The following is a 19,693-nucleotide window of genomic DNA, read 5'->3' on the forward strand; positions in this document are numbered from 1 at the left end:
AGTTTATTATTACAAGAAAAAAAGGTCACCAGGGAATTATGCAATGGAAATGAGTAACACTCTGTTTTCCATGATATTTGCTAGATGTTTAAGCAGACCATAAAAGATATTCAGTGTCCCAAGGGAAGAAAATCAAGTGTACAGTGAAGTACATTTGTTGCCACTGGCAAGTACCATACTTACTTGAATCCACCATGACACTGAATTTAAGAGGACCACCCAATAATTAGTTTCTATACATGGAAAACGTATAAATTTATTCTAATTTTCCATGTATAGAAACAAATTATTAGAAGGTAGTCTTCAATTCATCCCTCACACTGCTGCGGGGGGGGCAGGCAATGAAGGCAGATAGTGTGGGGAGGTCAAGCAACTTGTGCCTGCCCCTGCTATGTCTACCCCCTGCCTGGCTCCTTCACAGCCTTAGGTCCTTCGCTCTCCCCCAGCCTCTGGCTCCTGGGCTGGCAGGTTCCATCCCCATTCTAGACTGGGGCACAGATAATGGCCCCAGCCCAGTCCCATAGCAGCATGTGGCTGGGCTGTGCTGGGGCCATGCTCAATACTATGGGGCTCAAGTATGCATGAAGCCTGCCAGCACAAAACAAGAATGAGTGGTGGAGGGAGAGGAATGGTGAGGTGGCGTGTGTGGGGGTGTAGAGGGAAGTGGCAGGGTGGTGGGGAGGCAGCAGCTACGGCCTCGTCCCTAGGTAGCGGCTGGAGCTCATGTCACAGAGGCTACCTGCCCCCCCCCTCAATCCTGTACTCAATTTAAAACAAGGGGCTCCCTCCCTCCATGCTGAACATGGGGAGCACCTCAACTTAGAATCAAGTAAATTTAGTACTTTAAATTACTGAAGACAACAATTTTAAAATAGTATTCTAGCAGACAAAGCAAAACTTTGTAGTTTATTAATCCAGGTAAACCATGTGGCAGATTCCAGCAGACTTCTAAAACAATTTGCTACCAAACAGAAAGGTGGATTTGACAGGTATCTGATACATTTTCTATACATTTTTAAAGTCTCTTCTATCAGCACATCAGGTTGTGTACACAACAATCATATTTGTTTTTATTTAATTGCTACGTTACTGTTACAAGTAACACCTAAGGATATCATAGCTGCAAGAAATTAACAAAATTGATATTCCTCTATTCGTGTATCCATTTATTTACTCTGCATTTGAATATATGATGTGAACAGTTGACACCACATGTTAACAGTTTATACTTCCATCTAGACACAGCCTAACTGAATTTGGACACAGTGATTTTCCCTCATTGGAAAGTTTCTCCAACTTTAGTAGAAGACAAATTAAATGTGAAATTTAAGAAGTACTACTTTCAATCCCGTATCCTGAAAGAATAATTTTATAAGAAACTGGATTTCCTTTTTCAAAATCTAAGTCTCAACAAAAAAAAAAAAAAAAAAAAAATCAAGCTGGAAACAGCAGATTATTTAATTAATGCTACTACAGAACTAGCCCATCTGTGTTTTAAAACACAACCTAATTGTTCTGAGCTATTTTAAACTTGTTTGAAGTATTTTAAGGAAATAGATAAGGATGTACTTGGAATGCCCCTGTGCTTTAGAGTAACTCAGAGAAAATTCCTGATTCAGAAAGGATACTTCAGGACATTATTTGAAGCACGTTCTGAAGACCTACTAAGCACATGCTTGTGGTATGTGCTGCATGCATTTCTAACTCATAATATATTGCATGAAAATATTACTGAACTGTCCAAACAGCTAAATATCATTTTGGATAATAACTGCCTTCTAGAGGGAAATGCAATATTGTTCTCTATGACTTAAGAAGGGAAGCCTTGCCTTGTTCCTTTATCTGCCGAATCTGTCTTACAGTTTCCTTTAAAATTGCACATTTGTCTGGTTTGACATTGAAATTGTCAATGTCGCTCAGATTAGCAGATATCAGCTCAGCCAGTTCTTCAATATATTTACTTTCCTGCTCACGTCGACGCTTCTCACCACTGCAGTTCAGACTAGGAACAAGAAACAGCATTTAATGTACATATATTTCAGCATAAACAAGAGCTATGAACACACTGTCACCTTTAGTGCACTTCAGATATGACTTATCTGTTCAACTGAGCTTGCAGATTCATATATTTAACATAAACCTGGAGGTTTTTACAGAACCATAAACAGAAATTAATCTTGAGAGGTTCTGAAAAGCTTAGTGTTCTAAGAATTGTTGCAATTATTTTATTGTTGAAATCAATGAAAAACACAGCTGGCTGCTACAAAATTGTAACATTCATACTATAAAGTATAAGTGTATTTTAACCTTGAGAAAAAACTGCAGTGCTGTTGTACTTTACTGAATGAACGAATCAAGGTCTAACAACTTGACATTTCTCTGATTTGTCTACAATGTAATGATTTTGAAATGCTGTATCCCTTCAATTCCAAAATTTTAGGTACTTTTTTAGGCATCTGTGGACACAAAAATAATTGATTTTGGTACAAACAGGTTTTTCAAGTATTAGTTATTCAGGAAAATTAGCACCTACAAATTTCCTATTGGTTCAGGCAATTGAACCTCTCCACAGCCCCTTTATTGTTGCTTACACAGATTGACTAGCTGTGTGGCGACAGAATGCAGAATGTGGGGACAAAACTTTATGGCAGCACAAAGCCCAAGCAAACAGATGTCTCGCACCCCTTGTCACACCACAAATGCCCCAAATTGTGGCTGCAACAATTTGTAGCTTAAAAAATACAAATAAAAAATTGTGCCACTTTTCTGTGGTGGCCATTTGTTTGCTTACAGCATGATGGGTTCTACATCAGAAACTACTAGATGTGTGTGTGTGTGTGTGTGTGTGTGTGTGTGTGTGTGTGTGTGTGTGTGTGTGTGTGTGTGTGTGTGTGTGTGTGTGTATGCGCGCGCGCGCATGGAAAAAAAGATATGAAGGAGGAAAATAGAAATGGGAAGATGAAAACTAAAAACACAGTGCATTCTCACAGATATACTGGCATGTAGTGGGAGAGAGGGTTCCTGCAGATCCACAGACATATAGTGAAGGGAATGGGATGAAGAGCACAAGCCATACAGGTGGAAGACAGGAATGAAGGGCAATAAGGACAAGGAAAAAGGGAATGTGGAAAACAATGGTACAGGGGAAAGAGAAGGGGAACACGAGATGATCCAGAGTTGCTAAGCATGTGGTGGAAGGAACAGAGAGATAGATTCCCTGGCCTGAGGACAGAGGTGTGGGATTTTTTAGGGTTATAACATGGTTATGGGAAGCTAGCTTGTAACAAGATTGCCAGGAGATGTGCAAAGATACAAGAGGCCCTTAGTGAATGCTTAGTACACAGACTGCAGAAGTTTTGGATTTGAAACCCCTTCATGCAGGTCTATAAAATGTTTGCCAAGCATTACCAAAACTCACTAACAGCATATGAAGTGTTGCTTTCATATATTTTTAAACAAATGTGATTTTCCAATTCTATTTTCATATATTTATTTTACTTATGAAGGCCTTGCTCACTCCTGTAAAGGTCTGTACACATGCTTAACTTTATTACAGCACAGTCAATTGATTTTAACAGTTCTACTCAAGATAGTCAAGTTAAGCCCCATTCATATTTATGGGAGTAAGGCCTAACAGATTTTGTCATCAGAATGAAAAGTTAGCAAAAATGTGTTAATATACATTTCAATTAGAATCTGAAACCACAGTATGCTACCTGTAATTTCAATATGAAACAGAAAGAATGAAAATATATAGCTGTACCCTGGTCCTGGCGTATCACAGGGCAACGACTTCCGTTTCCTTGACTCATTGGTCAAGCTGTCCAAAGAATTTTCTCCTAATCCACTCATCTTGACTATACATCAGCAACTGAAATGATAAACATCAAAACAAATCAAAACACATTTTTCAAGATAGTATTTCAAGCAATCAGAACGCAATTTGTTTTACAACTTTTTGGGGGACAGGGTAGCATATTTTTTTGTAAAGCTGAACTGCAGAAAGTGAAACAGGTTAATCCCCTGTAACTGGAGATGTTTGAAATGGCTACCTGATCCAATTCCTAATGCTTCTAAACTGTCCCCATTCATACCAGAAGCCCTGGAATACATTAGCCTATAAATCCAAATGGACATTTCCTTGGGGTCCAAATATTTAGTGTCAAATTCTGTGTAAAGAATCATGGCTTTATCTTACTCCTATGGTCCCTTTTCAAGACAGGGGATGGAAATGGATCAAATGAGTCTCTGTATGCAATTCTTCTAAAGATCTTTTCAAGGCAAATTATTTGCATACAAAAAGCCTTATACCTGGTAGTTTGACAAGGGCATCAACTGCTCAAACCTCCCAAAAGCATGAATCCTTGTATATAATTCAACCTGATTTTCCAAAATGCCCATTCACACTAACTACACAACAATAAATATAACAACACCAAAGGAAAGGGAAGCAAGGGAGGATCTAACTCTCTTTGGATGTTCAATTTGTTTATTAGTGACTTGGACGACTGGGTAAAAAGCAGCCTGTTCAAATTTGTTGATGATATCAAGATCTGGGGTGAGGTGGGCACGCTAGTAAGGAAGGACAGATTACAGCAGGACCTGAACAGGTTACAGGGGTGGGCTAACAAAATAGGATGGGTTTCAATACTGAAAAGTGCAGGGTGCTGCACTTGGGCAGTGGGAACCAGCAGCACACTTATAAGCTAGGAAACTCCCTTCTTGAGAGCACGGTAGCAGAAAGAGATCTTGGAGTCATTATTGACTCTAAGATGAACATGGGCCAACAATGCAAGGTCACGGTCAGTAGGGCTAACCGTACCTTGTTGTGCATCCACAGGTGCATCTCAAGTAGGGCCAAGGAGGTGATCCTCCCCCTCTATGCGACACTGGTCAGGCCACAGCTGGAGTACTGTGTTCAGTTCTGGGCGCCGCACTTCATGAGGGATGTGGACAGCATTGAGAAGGTCCAAAGGAAGGCCACTCACATGATCCGGGGACAGCAGGGCAGACCCTACAAAGAGAGGCTACAGGACCTTAACCTGTTTAGCCTTTGCAAGAGAAGGCTGAGGGGGGGGGACCTGGTGGCCATCTATAAAAACTCACCAGGGGGGACCAGCAGGGTTTGGGAGAGACCCTGGTCCCCTTAGCACTCCCCGGGGTAACAAGGAATAACGGCCACAAATTGGTAGAGAGTAGGTTTAGACTAGACATCCGAAGGCACTACTTCACAGTCAGGGCGGCTAGGATCTGGAACCAACTTCCAAGGGAAGTGGTGCTGGCTCCTACCCTGGGGGTCTTTAAGAGGAGGTTTGATGTCTACCTGGCTGGGGTCATTTGAGCCCAGTTCTCTCTCCTGCCCAGGCAGGGGGTCAGACTTGATGATCTACAAGGTCCCTTCTGACCCTACTTCTATGAATCTATCAATCTATGGATGCTTTAGTAGTTGAAAAGGATGAAATAAAAGGACAGAGGTTCTGACGACTCTTGTGAATCTCCTAATATTTATTTCAAGCCTCAGCTCTTGGAGAAAAGTGATTACATGAAAAACTGAAGGTCCTTTTTAAATAAATGTCCACCCTTCTGCTATTAAGACAAACTTTAGAACATGGCCTTGACTACATCTAAAAGCTCAGAAAGGCATTAGGTAAATAAAAATAACTCATTTTTAATATAATTTTAAACTCAATTCATAATTTGAGTGTTTGATGTTGGCAATATTGGGTCTTAGGCACAAATATTTGGTGCTGTGCTGAAGCATGAACAAGAGTCCCAATGGCAAAAGGTTCCTAGAGGGTCTTAATACATTTGTAGTTCTGCAAGTACAATCTAAGAAACAGCAGATCTCTGGTCCACAGAAAATCGCCCATTCCATGGCCAGACTCCACACTTACCAAATTACACAGAAAGAATATGAAAGAATAAGACTTCTATTTAGTTCAGAGCACTATAACCAAAGGATAAGCTATTTATACCTAATCCACCATTCATACTTCTAGATGAAGCACAACCACATTATGCTATATATATACTGCTCTGTGCCATTCAAGGACTTGGATTATCAAAGAATGGATTTAGTGGTTACACAACACTGCATTATTGTGTATAAATATATATCACATTCTCTCACACAATACACCTTTTGCCCCCCAAAACAGCTGCTGGAAATCTGGGTGTGCATTACATGGGAGAAAATATGGTATGGATAGTTTCTGCTGCTTGAGAGTAAAGCATGTACACAATCCACAGGGAGCAGAACAACGAACAGGCTTGGATCACTAGCTGCTGATACCAAGGAAAAATCTTCTTTTCTTCATTCTGCCTTTCAAAAGCAAGGTATGTATCTTATTCCGTGGCAAATACATGATAATAATAGATGGACATGCTGATAATATCACTGTGACTGTTACATACTGTCTGATTTCAGGCAGTGTGACAAACTTAATAAACTATATTTTACAGGGTGTTATAAAGTTATACTCAGTGCTAATCTTTTGTTGATATAACAGCATCAATAAAGAACTAGAGCCACAAACAGAATATGTATTTTTTAAATATTCTCAGAGACAAGTTGACAGCCTGCTAAAAATCATAGTCTTGTAATCAAATATTCTATAGTTTAGCATGTAGTATCAAAAGAAATGTTTGTTATAAATGATAGGTAAGTAATGGGTATTGTATTCATTTTTTGGCTTCTCTGACACTTTAATTTCTATAAATAATGCTTGAGATGGAGACTGTCACATAGACATCTCTACGCATTACAGGTATAGCGCAGTTAACTGGTTAATTGCACAATTGCCTTGAGACCAGCTACACGTACAAAGTACTTACATCACGCCATAAAAAGCTCCAACCAACTATAAAGTTAGACCTTGAAAATGTATACCAACTTTTAGCTGGTTGCTATTAAACTTTAAATTTGCATATGTAGCAGGTTTTCCCCAGCAGCTGGGAGCCCCATCAGCTGCAGATGCTGGGTACCATCAGTGCACTTCCCAATGCCACGACCCAGCTGAGTCCCAGCATTGGCAGATTGCAGCTGCAATCTCCCAACCCTGCAGGTGTACAGAGCCCTCACAGCTAGGAGGCACACAGCTGAGGCGGCTCCCAGCCATGGGAGTTTGCTTCTGGCTGGTGCAGGGGGTACCCAGTATCATGCTCCCCCTGCTTCAACAATAAGGCAATGCACGATCCCATAATCATGTGTCCTGCCATGCACATGTGGCATGGCCAGAAATGCAATTGTGTGTATTGCACATTAGATCCCACTGCACCTTTACCTGCATGTGTAGAGGGGGCCACAGGGACAAATAATCCAAGTATTAGGTAGTTTGTAGGATAATTCTCGTTAATTTAATGGAATCTGCAATGCTAAATCTGTGCATCAATTTCAAATGTTACCCCCTCGTGTGAAGCCTTTACTCTGTCAATTCTTTTATTCAAAGTGCCATTTGTTCAAACCAATATTTTATGTCCTATTTTACAGTTACTTTCAGGGAAACTTGCTTCAACCCTGAAGGGCAAATAAAGCAGCTACTTCAACATACCATTCATCTCCAGGAATTGGATTCACTCTCCACACTATCATATTTCCTTTCTATCGAATATTAAACCAAAGTCTGCTGGAAGAAATGGTGTTGTGTCACCGTAACTGTTTTACATGCTTCAGAAATTTATCCAACCTAAAGCTCATATTACCATGCACATATAGCATAATAAACTGTATCTACCATTGCTTTCCACTCCAAGATCTTCTATTATGCAACAACTTTGCATGAAAAAAAAGTCTGATAGTATTGTAGTTCAGGACCAAATTTGTCAAACCAAAATGATCTGGCTGAAAAAGAAGATCGAAGTTGCAAAAGTATATATAAGCCAAAAGAAATGTGTCCCAGCCAGAAGCAAACAACACTAGAACCTAGGATGACAGGGTCCACTTGGATGATAGCAAGTTTATTGTCATACTTTTCTGTTGATAGAATATTCTGAAATAGAAATATGGATGGCAAGCCAAGCTCACGTTCTCAATCTTTCTGCTATAAGGACACACCTATTAGAATAAATGGTCTTGAAAAAGAAATAGCAAAAAGAGATATGCTGATAAGCTGCAGGCAAATCAGGCACCACTTATAGAAATAAGGAGGATCAGTAGGCTGATAAAATGTTTAGTGATAAAAAAAAATTTCCCTTGATGTCTTCTTCTGTCATCATGCACTACCCTAGTCTCTGCATCTTCCAAACTTACTGCAGATGGATTTCTACTTTATGCTTAGAAGATGAAAGGTAAAGCAAAATGGGCTGTAAGAACTGACGTATCACAACACTCTAGAAAATGCTTCCAGGACAGGAGAACAAACAAGAAGATTGCTTATGATTTATTATGCTGGACTGATTGGTGTTTCTTGCTGTTGGTAGCTGGAACCACAATACTGTTCGTTCTTTCTCTTGCTTGGTAAACTGAGAGGACAGGGATGAACAACAACATTCCTGCGTGCTGAAGTCCTCATTGTCATGTTAGGGTGTTGACTGGTTGTCTGAAGCAGTTGCTATTGTTGTTAGGATGTTGGTAGTGGATGGAAAGTTCAAAAGGTTATTTCTCAAACAGCAGTTCAGACCTCTGAATGTTGGTCAACACAGAGACTGGCCTGCTGTGGTTAGCATCAATCAGGCTCCGGGTTACTGGGAGGTGTACACTGAAGTTTAAAATAAAGTAATAAATGTATGGGTATCACACAAGTTCTTGCTTAATGTGAGCATCAGTGCTTTATATAGTTAGGTTATTGTAATTTTTTATACCATCACATCTGTCTATATTCATGAAATTACTTTTTGATAAAGGAAGGAACAACATGGCAATCTTTCTACATCTTTTAGAAAGATTAAACATCAGTAAAAATTGAGATTTTTTTTTTAAAAAACATATTATTTAGATGTCATCCAAGCACAAATATGGCTAAAAATCCATGTCACCAGGCCACTAAATATCTGTGTTCCAAATTCTTTTTAAAAATTGCTTGTAGCTAACTAGGAACAACGCACCTGAAGAGTTTTTACTCCCTTCCAGCCAGACAGTCCTCCAAAGTACATTTATGAAAGACAGTGCATTTAAATTAGTGGCACACCTTATTTGAGCTCAAGAAAAACAAATTGTGAGTTGCTTAAATTGCCACTAGATGGCAGATTATCATTAAGCAACTGGTGGAATAACATTTATTTCAGTTAAGCAGCAGAAAACCCATTGCAGAAAACTAGCTCTACTCTGAGCAAATAAGCAGCTTCAAATTTTAAAAAGAAAGTTATTTTAAAAACATGATCATGCAAATCCTATGGAGTAGGATTATCTGAAGGTCACACTAAACAGGATTCATAGGGTCCTACATTTACTGTCATCACAGCCAAGGCAGAATCTTGAGTCTTTCTGTAGGGGACATACAAATTCCAGGGCTGCCTGTTCTCCCAGTAAATGCTTTCCAAGACAGAACTAGTGCTGCAGTGTCAGGAACTGTTGTGGAAAGAGAGAGGAAGTGCTTAAAATAAGATAAAGGGTGGAGGATAGCTCAGGAAGGGTGTGGGCACAACAACTTAGGTCACAGCCTTTTCTTTGAAAGAACTACCCAAAACATTTTAAAGTGGTTTTAAATTGCTAAACATCTCAGCTTGTACACAAGCTCTTAATTTCAGTATGATGTAGTTTTCCAGATTAAAAAAAAAAAAAAAAAAATGAAATTCAACATTTAAAATGTATAATGGAGCAGTTGTTTCAGTCGCATCTAAAATAGCATTTACTTGAATCGCTGTGAGTTAAAAGCCGTAATGAATCAAAAACCAGTATACTTATTATATGAGAAATGTGAAAGGGAAAGAATTAGAATATGTAAAACTATGTCTAGTCAGTTGGCATAAAAAGCAGAAGCTGAGCACCTTAAATAACATAGTTTAGGTTACTGCAAGGAGAAAGGAAAACAAGGCAGATAAACTGAGTAGGCTAAGTTCCCCCTCTCATGTCTAGCCCACACTTTGCAGCCACACAGGTTGTGGCAGTTTCTTCAGGCATAAGGCTACAATATGCTCTCTCAATAAGTTTAATACCACCACCACCTTACCAGGAGCTTGAGAAGACATGTAATGTTTAGTACAGGGGTCCTCAAACTTTTTTATATTCAGAACACTCCCCCATAACTTCTTGTATTTGGTGGCACCCTAGTTGAGATTCACTGTTGTACTGCCTCTGCTTACCTCAGGGTTTCTCAACTAGGGCGCTGCTGCCACAGTCAGGTAGAGCTGCCCCTGCATGCCTTGTGCACAGTTCAGAACGCTTAAACCACTCAGGAATGCCTGCTCTTACCAGAGCCCTTTCCAATCCATGCTCCTTCTGCGAAAAGGGGTGTGTAGAGCAGTTCCACCTGCCCACTGCACCTCTGTTTCCAGGAGTGTTGGGGGTTGGACCAGTAAGGCCTGAGGCATGACTACACACTTCTGCCTGCTTTAGGCTTATCTGGCTGTGCACAAGGCTTATCTGACTGTGATGGTGGCACTGCCTGCACCACAGCACCCCTGAAAAGATCTTGCAGCATCCCATTTGAGACCCACTGGTCTAGGAAGAATGCAGCTGTTTAAAACACAGGAAGCTGTTATTTTGTGTTCCACAAGGACCAAAAAGTACAAACTTCTAGAAGCAGCACTATTTTTCATCCTACAAGAGACCTTAGCAACAGAAGCAATTATCCAGTGAGTTATTAATGCAAAAATCACTAATTAAAAACACAGCAGTAATTATGTTTATCCATCAAATATGAAGGTGTAATTGCTACAGGTGCAAGATGTTCTTCTGCAAAGAAACTGGAAGTTTCTTTAAAAGTATAGTGCCACTTCTAAGCTCATGTCTCTGGATAAAGATCAATCTCATTCAGTTTACCAGCAAAAATAGAGTGGACAGCAAGCCCTGTTAGAAAATTATTGCCTTCTAGCTTACAGGTTGAGCTTTCCAATTCATGCATCAGAAAGCTCACTAGAAAGTTCCTGCAGTCAAAACTTTTGTCCTCATTTACCCCATGCAATTAAATTGATCCCAGTGTGGCACTTTTGGAAGAACTGTATGCTAATACTGTTTTAGTTAACAGTCCTAAGTGCAGGACTTTGTACTTGTCCTTGTTGAACCTCATGAGATTTCTTTTGGCTCAATCCTCCAATTTGTCTAGGTCACTGAATTCTTGTCCTACCCTCCACTGTATATACTACACCATCAAAATTTGCTGTCATGAGGGATAGAGAAGTTCAAAATTTCTATGCCCATTTGACTTTCCTGCACTGAAAAATTCCCATACCCACCACATATGCTTTACAATAGAATGTGTGCCAGGCCTCTCTTGGACTGCTATCTGGTACCATGTAAACCAGTACAGCCTGTTCTATGGTCCAGCTGTTGGCAACTAAACCCACCCCCAACCTGGGCTAGCCTGGCTGTGGAGAGTGTATGGACACCCAGCAGGACTGAAAAAAAAAAAAGACCTAATCAAAGGGCAGATGAGCTCCCTCCAAGCCAATGACCACCCACACCTGGAAAGGAGATGGGTGCCACAGGTTACTTTGACTGAAGAATCACCAATGATGCACAGCATCTATGGTGCCCCAACCATCACAGCAGTCTCAGGACTGACTTGACCAGAAAATTAGCATTACTGAGTCCCTCACATTAACTCAGAAAATAGGAAGACTTATTTAGAAAACTAGTTTCTGGCTCTTGCCAAAGTATTTTGTCAGAAATCTATATTTCAAGTACAGGATGTTATCTGAAGGCAAGGGAAAATGAAGATGACCACAGTCATGTCAAATTTTATATTTACAGTAGCTGTGAAGGGTAGGACAAAGACACACAGGGGGATTCAGCCTGAAGCACTAGAATGAAGGAATATCTACAGACAAAGGAAATTTCACATTGTACCTACACTAAATCTTTTCCTTCTCCCTCCAAAAGTTTCTCACTGATGTTACCACTGTTGCAAGCTCTACCAGTGGTAATGCTAATGAAGGCAAGGGTCTAGAGGCCACTCAGGTTTCACCATCATGCCTTATTTCACTTGCAACTGATCTGGAAGAAATAGAAGTAAACAAGAACCATTAGCAACCACCTCCTGGTATATTCAAAACTATGGACAGGCATGATTTTTAACCATTTAAAAGGCAAGAGGGAGTTATCATTTGGAAATACCATCAGCAGTTACGCTGTAAACCTTATGTCTGTGTGCTCCTACAGCAATGTGAGCGACTAGGAGTATGACCTGGAAATAGGAATGCACAGTGAAATCTCCAAGTTTGCAGGTGATTCTACAAATTGTTCTGGACAGTCAAATCCCAAGCTGATGGAGGGGAGCTGCAGAATTCTCTCACAAAGCTGAGCAAGTGGGCAAAAAGGTGGCAGATGAACTTCAGCAGGCACGTGCGTCTGCATGAGATGCTATGGTGACGTAACATCAGCAGGCACAAACCATGGTGCCACAGCTACAACACCATAGCAATGCATTCCCTCACTACAGCACACTACTACAGTGACATAGTTGCTAAAAATAATTGTGCGGCACCAGCTCAGCTCAGCACAGCACAGCTCAGTATGGAAGTGCAGCAGGCTTACCTTTCAGAGCTTGGGTTGAGTCCCTGGCTTGAGATTCTGCTGATTTGATTGGTGGAGCCCATCCACCAATCAGGAGGCAGCAAAAGAAATGAAATCACACCCCTTTCCTAAGGGGAAGGGGAGAAGAGCTCCCCTGGACCTAGTTGAAGACTACAACACTGTCAGGTCCAAAAGACTTCAGAGGCGGAGCCCTGGAGAGTATAAAAGGAGCTGCATGCGCAGCACGAGGGAGATGCATCGGGGACGGAGAAGAGCAGGGCTCAGAAGAGCTGATGAGAGCTGCTCAGCAGGGCGAAGCTGTAGCCTGGAAGTACCCCTGAAGACTTCCATTGACGAGAAGCTGTGGACGGCTCCAGCCATTAGGCTCTTGGTGTGCAGCATGGTGCACAGCATCCAGACCCTGGGAGCTGCGTGACGTGGCTCGGGTCTGCAACCTTTGGCATGCAGCCAGAGACATGGTGCACAGGTCAGTGCACAGAGCAGGATCTTTGGAGCTGCTTGGGTGGCTCAGGTTCCCAGCCTCTGCATGAGGCCAGGAGTTCAGTTCAGGAGGCACCCTGCGGAGGGCGAAAGACCCTAGGAGCCACTTGCGGTGGCTGGGGTCTATAACTGCTGGCACTGGGTAGCAGCTCAGTGCATACGATGCTGCACAGGGGGTCTGGGAGCACACCAATCCCTGGTACTGTACAAGGCTGCCCAGGCCCCCAACCCCTAGCACAAGGTGAAGCACCCACTACACAGGGGTGCATGTGGCCAACAGCAGCAGAGTCAGGTGACAGGAAAGCCTGGTGGAGAACAGAGCTCAATCTGGAGAACAGGAGGCTTGAGAGGGTGTAAATTTGCATGCCTGCCTGCCTGTCTCCTTACCCTTTAATGGTTTTGTTGTAATTATAAATTTTTTATACAGTTAAGTAATTGATTGACTGGGCCAGACTCTATAGGGGACGGAGGCAGCCGCTGGGCTCCTGTGTTCCTCCACAGCACACTGCCCTGCAAATAATTCGCTCAATGGAGAGGAGAGTACTAACCCATGTACACCTAGGCTACAGAAGTACTAAATGATGGCACAGTAACAACAGTGCCACAGGGGCACATGGGGAAAACTAACCCCAACTTATACCATGTACAAGGCCAGGTTCTGAACCAGCTGTTATGACTCCAAGGTCTCTTTCCTGATCTGTAGATAGTTCTCTGAAAACATCAGCTCAATGTGCAGTAACAACCAAAAAAACCCAAACCTAATAAAATGTTGGATCTCATTAAGAGGAGAACTGGAAACAAAACAGGTAATATCATCCGGCCATTATGCATATCGTTTCCACCCCATCCCCACAACCTTGAATACTGTGTGAAGTTCTGACCTCTGCATCTCAAAAAAAGATGCAACAGAATTAAAAAAGGCAGCCAAGATACTCTATATGAAGCAACTATAATAATCAAGAGATCAAAAAGGCTAGGACTTCAGCTTGGACAGTAGAAGGCTGAGAGGGGATACGACAGATGCCTCAAAAACCATGAAGGGTACGGACAAAGTGAATAGGGAACCATTATTAATCAAAACCCAGAATACTAGAACTAAGGGTGACCCACTAAAATTAGCAGGAGACCACAGCAGATCATAAAGACAGACAGTACAGCCAGATTCAAAAAGGGATTAGACAAAAATCATGGATGATAGATCCACTAATAACTATTCAACAGAAGAGTCAGGGATACATTTCTAAACCAGTGATGGTGGATGCCAGAGAGGGTATGACAAGGAACAGACCACTCTATTATACCCTGTCCACATGTTCTCCCTCAGAGACAAGTTACGAGGCTAGATGGACTACTGGTCCAACCCAGTATGGTGCTTCCTATGTTCTGGTGTTCTTTACAAGTAACAATTACATCACACCAACTTCTGCAGGTACCATTCAGAGATAGTTAGCCATGTTAGTTTAAGTGAGGCAGAAGGTAGGTCTTGAAGGTGCTACCCTGCCCTAACTGGTTCAGGAATAAGTAAAAGATGCCTTGTCAATTAGTTTCAAAGCTGCCACCCTGACCTACCAAGTACCATTCAGTAACAAGCAACTATTACATCTGTGTCTCTTGATGCTCCCATGTTGGTTCGGCTTCATTAGTGGCAGTAAAGTGGGAAACAGCAGGGAAAACTTAGGCCCCTTTTAACAGGGAACAAGGATCAGTATCTGTTAGCATGCAGAACACGCTACTAGTTTCGTTGGTAGTCCTTCCTGAAAAATAACTAATCATTAAAAAGTTAACTGTATTTTCCCCATCTGTGAGCCACAGCAAATTATTTCATTCCCAATTTTTTAAAAATCTAGGAACAGGAAAAATTGGCTACCATGAGACATTGCCAAATGTTTTATAGCCTCTCTCAATCATGATTTTCCATACATTTATTTACCAAGCAAGCAACCAAGCAATGTAGCTTACGAACTTGGTGAAATCCGGTTTTCTCAGGGTAAGCTACTTTAGTATTAAATCTAAGCATGGAGGTGGGGGAAAGTTTCAATCCTGGTAAAACAATACAATTCAGAACTGAGAGGGTCCTGGACAATTCAGGGGAAACCAGTCCAGTTGACAAAACATCAGGAGGTCCCCTTGTTCTAAGCCAGGGGTTAGAAACCTTTTGCCACTGCAGGCTGCTGCTTGCAGCCCAAGCCCCACCACAGGCTGCACCCACTGCCTGCCTGCCTCCCTTTTGCAGCCTCTGCTGATTGTGGTGAAGAGGTAGAAAAGGGCAGGTAGGGATGCTGCTTCGGATGCAGAGAATAAACTGTAAATAGAACCAACAGGGCCCTGGGGACAGCTCTGCTGCCATCACCAGAGCGTGCTGGATTTCCTGAGCTGGTGGGCTGGCCCAGGTTTTTTACAAGCTGGATCAGGACCTTGGGCCATAGGTTGCGATCCCTGCTCTAAGCAATGAGATCAGTAACTCCAAATACAACATAACAGTTCCCCACTGAGATCTGACACTATTTCCACCCCTTAAACAAGAGTGTTACTAACCTGAAGAGGGCCAAACTCAATATATACATTCACAGCCTACAGCATTACAGTGAACATACTGCTTTCCCATTTCAAATCTTTCCCATGAAAAAGGAACACCTAGGCTCTTAACATTCCCATTACAGTTAACTGTGAGGACCTAAAATCAAGGCTTTTCAAAAACAACCTTAAAGGAAGAACAGTTTTGTTGTTTCTGAATTAAAATGTACTACCTTTCCCCCTTTATAAACAAAACAAAAACACCCTCATGCAACCTAAGATACAATTTAGATTAGTTTTTTAAAACCTAAGGTAAACTGTGCTAAGAAAGTCCTTACTTTCAGGTATTAAAACATTACATCTTAAAATTACTAGCAGTTCCATTAAAAAAAGTTTAGATTCTCCAATGAAGAAATTTAATCCTACCTCATACTTCTTTGGAAAAAAAATGTAAATCGAACTACCTAATAGTTTTCCACTGAAACAACTGATTCAATGCGTTACCTAACACTAAGCAAATTGTCTTTTTGCTATATTGCTAACTTCAGGTACAGTTACTTATTTATATTACATTCCACAGCAAACTGAAGTGGAAATACATGGCTCCTGGTAGCAGCTAAGTGGCTAAAATGTTATGCCTTCCTCTTAGAGAGGTTTTTGGTTTTGGTTTTTTTTTTTTTGGGGGGGGGGGGGGGATATCTTTTATTGGACCAACTGTAGAGCTGGGATAAAGTTAGGCAAGGTTTTGAAAGCAAAGCACATCTCTAACACTACCATGTTTTCTACTGTCATGCTCCTAATAGTTACACCTGAATTTCATAACTTTAAACAAGGAAAAAGGAATAATTTTTCAGGGATACAAAATCTGATTTGAAATCAAACACTTACTTGTCCTTAACACACATTCAAACACAGAGGATTTCTCAAGGGACCATCAGGATCAGAAGTCATTGTCAGTCACATGCTGCAAAAGAAAAAGGAAATTGTACATTACAAAAAAACAAACAAACACCCTATTTTTTACTATTAGATACAAAATAAAAAAAAAGTTTAAAATAAAAAAAAATATACACCTAATTTGGAATCTCAGCTGAAAACTTGACTCGTATCTACAGTTAAGTTTTATCATAATTGTTGTACAGGTTCACATTATTACTATAACCTTTGATTTTACAGTTCCAAATAATGCCCTGCACCTTTAACAGTTCCTTAAGGTAAGTTTTGCTTTAATTTTTCCTCTGTTATTAGCAGAGAAAGACAGAAGACAACAGGGATGTTAATCTACTATCACCAGATAGCAGAAGTGAAAACTTATGTATCTCCAAGGTAGTATCCAGTCAAGTATAGTAATGTTACATTTGCTTACAACTGGATAGCTTTAAAATAGACTATGTAGGAAGGTCCAGCCAAATGTGTAATTTTAAAATTCAGACTTTTGAGCTATGTGCAAAGACATTTAAAATTACCTTTTACATTGAAATATTATAATCACTAAGAATTATATAACCATGTATATATTACCTTTCAAACATGAACCTTTAAAAGCAATCATGGAAAATTTCAGCCATAAATGAGAATTTTGGTAGTTATGATCTGCAACTAAAATACAGCTGTAAAACCATATCTTTCTTTTGTATCAGCACACTGCTTAATACATCATGCAAGAACAGCAAACTATTTTCAAAACAGTGCATGCTGTCATGTTCCTATTGTCTAGTTTTCCTATGAAGTTCTGAGAGTGATTAATCCATTTTATGGTGCACATTGTACAAGGTATGATTAAGTGTACTAATTAGTGAGCATTTCTAGGTCTCTATAGAGAATTACAGTAACTTAAGAAAAAGTTTCAAACAACAGCTGTGTGATTGAATTGATTTATTGAAAACCGCTTGAAGCACTATGTAAAGCAGAGGCTGTTCAAGCTAATTAGAAAAATAAATTGCTCTTGGGAAATATTTATGAGGCATTCACATGTAAAAGCACACACCATAGTCCTATCCAAAATCAAGAGTTTCAAAATTGATACTTCTACTCAGACTACTTAATAGATAATCACTAGTAGTCAGGTGAAGAGCTTTATTCAAGCAGATCATTTCTTAAGAAATTAAGCAGAAGGCATTCATATCAACTGGTTGTGCATGAATTTGTCTGCTGTTTTAACTACTCCTTTGACAATACTGACTATAGCTTTATTCATATGAACTGGAATTACCAATTAGAGGAGTGATTGACAATGCGGTCACGTAAGAATAAGCATCAAGAGTAAATTGTCTCCTAATTAAACACCTTTGTAATACAGTTTTTATGCTAAATCAACCCTGCTAATCAGAAAAACTAGGAAGAAGATGCAAAAAGGAAAAGATTCAAAACACTAAGTAAAATGTTCCGTCAAAAATATTCAGTTGGACGTTACAGGAAAAGATATCCTTAAGATGTCCTTTAGATGAACATTTCAGTAAAAACTCCAACTAGCTATAACTATTACTTGCTTGATGTTTATCCCTCAATCTTCACTGGCATGACCTTGCCCCAAAAGGGCTATGGAAATGATTTACAGAAATTGCTACCAATTAAATAGAAAAATGCAATTTACCTGCAGATATTCAAATGTATTCACAAGAATAACATGTTTTTATTAACTTCTAAAAATATTTTCCCATAATTTTAAAATTAAATTTTAATTTTTCAAAAACTTCATTTGTGGAAAGTTACACTAATCTCCAATCTGCTCACTTTGGAAAATCTATATAAATAAATGGACAGCATCTGTAAGGGTCATGAAGTTTCAGTCATTTCAAGAACTGAAGAAACTTATGGCTAAATATGATACAGTTTGCCTAAACGGCTAAAAGAATGCCACTGAACATATGAAGCACTCATGGGTAGGGACCTATGGAAATTGTAATTTCACAGGTTTGGCAGAAATCATAAGATGTGGTGTTGCCCACAAAAGCAGGCAATATCTGCGAAATTCACAAAAAACCCCCAACCAACTCATGAAAATGACACGCTGACCAGAGGGAGACAGTAGCCTTCACAGCCTGTGCAGCCTGCCGGGGCAGGTAGGAGGGGGGAGTGGTGGAGGGAGGGAGAAGCTGCCCAAAAATACTGCCGCCTTTCACTGCTGATTGGCTGAGGGCAGCCTGTCACACAGCCCTGCACCTCTTCAAAATCAGTGGCAAAAGGGCAGGGCTGCATGATGAACAGCCCTTGCAACCAACCAGAAGGGCAGGGCCACTTGGCCAATCAAAGGCATGGCAGGGCCCTGCCACGATCAGCCCATGAATATGGTGGCCAGATCCACAAGCTCACCATGAAATCAGCTGGCCACCTCCTCAACATAGGCAGACTGATACTCATAGGAACTGGGCAGGATGAGGAAAGAGCCACTTGCAGGAAGAAATGTTGTTAGTTATAGAAGTGATTTGAGACTGAGAACTACTTCTCAAAAATATGAATGTGTGAATAATGTCAGATGCTATTTTGAGAGCTAAAAGCATAGAAAATGGCTCCCTCATTAATTTTCTATTAAAGTCATTATTGTAGCTATTGTTTTACAGGCATGCCATGTGACTGGAAATGGAGAAACCAAAAAATGTATTAAGTGATCAGCAGTACAAAAAAATTGGAACTATGAAAAGTTAAAATGACTTGCAATCAATTCTAGAACACTTCAGATGAAAATTAGTTCTTGATGACTTGTGTCCATAAGTGTTGTCCACATAACAGTCCCACTCGCAACCAACCACACAAGTTAAAAGCTTTGATTAAGGGTTTGTTCACATGGGGAAGTTAATTCCAATTAAGTCAAGGTGTGAATTTAAAGTACATAGCTATTCCTGATTAACTACCCCTTTAGAGGCTTTTATCCTGCAATAATGGCATTGACATAACATACCTTAATAGCCATGCACTTGTCATTGGTTTTGTGCACCTGCATACATTACACTGGTGCCTGGAGGTGAGAGACAATGGAGCCAACAAGCAAGTATTCCAGGGTAGGCACCCACAGGGAGTTGGTGAAAAAGCTTTTAGGGAATATTCCCATGTAGTAAGCCATTAAAAGTA

At 40.5% G+C, this 19,693-nt stretch overlaps 1 protein-coding gene across 7 annotated transcripts in view; it reads right to left on the reverse strand.

Annotated features, from left to right (window-relative positions):
* The window catches only part of NCOA3 (nuclear receptor coactivator 3), a 146,134-nt gene that overhangs the window by 30,734 nt on the left and 95,707 nt on the right, over positions 1 to 19,693 (reverse strand). For 6 of the 7 annotated variants that reach the window (XM_059733169.1, XM_019484538.2, XM_019484541.2 and 3 more), the window contains 3 exons: positions 16,514 to 16,589; positions 3,764 to 3,871; positions 1,830 to 2,002 (listed from right to left, as the gene is read on the reverse strand). In XM_059733169.1, the coding sequence (XP_059589152.1) occupies positions 1,830 to 2,002; positions 3,764 to 3,852 (262 nt within the window). In that variant the 5' untranslated portion in view covers positions 3,853 to 3,871; positions 16,514 to 16,589. Of the gene's footprint in view, positions 1 to 1,829; positions 2,003 to 3,763; positions 3,872 to 11,948; positions 12,092 to 16,513; positions 16,590 to 19,693 lie in introns of all 7 variants that reach the window. The other variant, XM_019484540.2, reaches the window with a different exon arrangement.

Source organism: Alligator mississippiensis, chromosome 9 (genome assembly GCF_030867095.1).
Source record: "Alligator mississippiensis isolate rAllMis1 chromosome 9, rAllMis1, whole genome shotgun sequence".
Lineage (NCBI taxonomy): Eukaryota > Metazoa > Chordata > Crocodylia > Alligatoridae > Alligator > Alligator mississippiensis.